The sequence below is a fragment of the Morus notabilis genome, unplaced genomic scaffold (assembly GCF_000414095.1).
Source record: "Morus notabilis unplaced genomic scaffold, ASM41409v2 Scaffold9102, whole genome shotgun sequence".
Taxonomy (NCBI): domain Eukaryota; kingdom Viridiplantae; phylum Streptophyta; class Magnoliopsida; order Rosales; family Moraceae; genus Morus; species Morus notabilis.
The window spans coordinates 1-1,196 of NW_010364612.1; the positions used below are offsets into that span (position 1 = coordinate 1).

The window sequence follows — 1,196 nt, forward strand, 5'->3', positions numbered from 1 at the left end:
TTAGTGACATAATTCATTAAAAAAATTAAAATTTTGGCGCCAAAAAGTACCTGTGGGACGAGGATAAACTTCTGGGTCCATGGGTTTTCCTCCATGAGAGAGATAGTAACTGAGGAAAAGCGCGTGAGGTGTAATCGCCTCTGGTTCTTTAGGCTCCAACACAATACTATGAGCTTTCAGACCGTACACTCTGAACATCGTCGACAACATCTCGAACTTTCCAGACCACGGCCCCAACGCTAAAACGACGCCGTCCGACTCTATCACTCGCCCGCCTCCAACACCACCGAGTCAACTCGGCCTTCCTCACTCACGTCAACTCGCTCCAGTTTCCCAATCACCACCTCAACGCCGTAACTCTCCACCGCCTTCGAAATCAGAGTTCTCGTGAACAGCTGGGGATGGACTTGGGCCGTCGTTTCTACTGTCCCGATGGGCCTCGGGCTCCGAGCTGGGCCATCGACCCACGACGGCAGATTGGAGCTACCGGAGGGTCGGGAACCGGAGGGAGGGTTATTGGACTCGGTGACGGTGAGGCTGAGAGTAGTGAGGGGTCTGTAGCCGTACGATCGCGCGCCGTCGAGATCTTCCGCCAGCGAACGGTGGAGATTGAAGCTGGCGCGGGCGAGGGAGGAGAGGGGCCTACCATCGCACCAGTCGAGGGCGAGGAATCCGCCGGCTTTTCCGGACGCGGCGCAGGCGACGGAAGATTTCTCGACGAGCGTGACGGCGGCGCCCTTCTTGGAGAGGAAGTAGGCCGCGCAGACGCCGATTACTCCGCCGCCGCAGACGACGACCCGTTTCGGAGGATGACGCTCGTCCATCGGATTTGGCGACGACGGTGATGAGGACAATCGGATTGATCTGACGGTGGAGATCTTGCGGGTTTGGGTTTGGATTCGTCCGAGAATTGGAGGTAGTATCTATTTCTCGCTTGTTGACTGTTGAGAACTTCGTGGGAGTTGACGCGTGGATGTCGTTACCTCGTGTCTCGTGTCGCGTTTTTTGGGAGGAAAGAAAATTCGTATGGGCCGATTTAGATTCAGGGTTCGTGAGTTGGGCTTATATGGCCTTGTTATTATGGGCTGGCGCGGAGAATTAATTAGGGCCATTTTGATTAAGCCGAGCATGATGATTTGTGCATGTGCTACTCCATACTACTTTAATTTTAATCTCAAGATAATACCTGGAAAGAA

General features: G+C 53.9%; 1 protein-coding gene across 1 annotated transcript; it reads right to left on the minus strand.

The window, feature by feature from the left end:
* Window positions 1-40: 40 nt before the first annotated feature.
* Window positions 41-923, minus strand: LOC21383721 (putative oxidoreductase C1F5.03c; the record flags this gene model as incomplete). Its single annotated transcript, XM_010106794.2, is given in 2 exon segments — window positions 41-278; window positions 281-923. Coding segments are annotated over 2 exon segments (881 nt in total), but the record flags the coding sequence as incomplete, so codon positions are not given.
* Window positions 924-1,196: the final 273 nt, after the last annotated feature.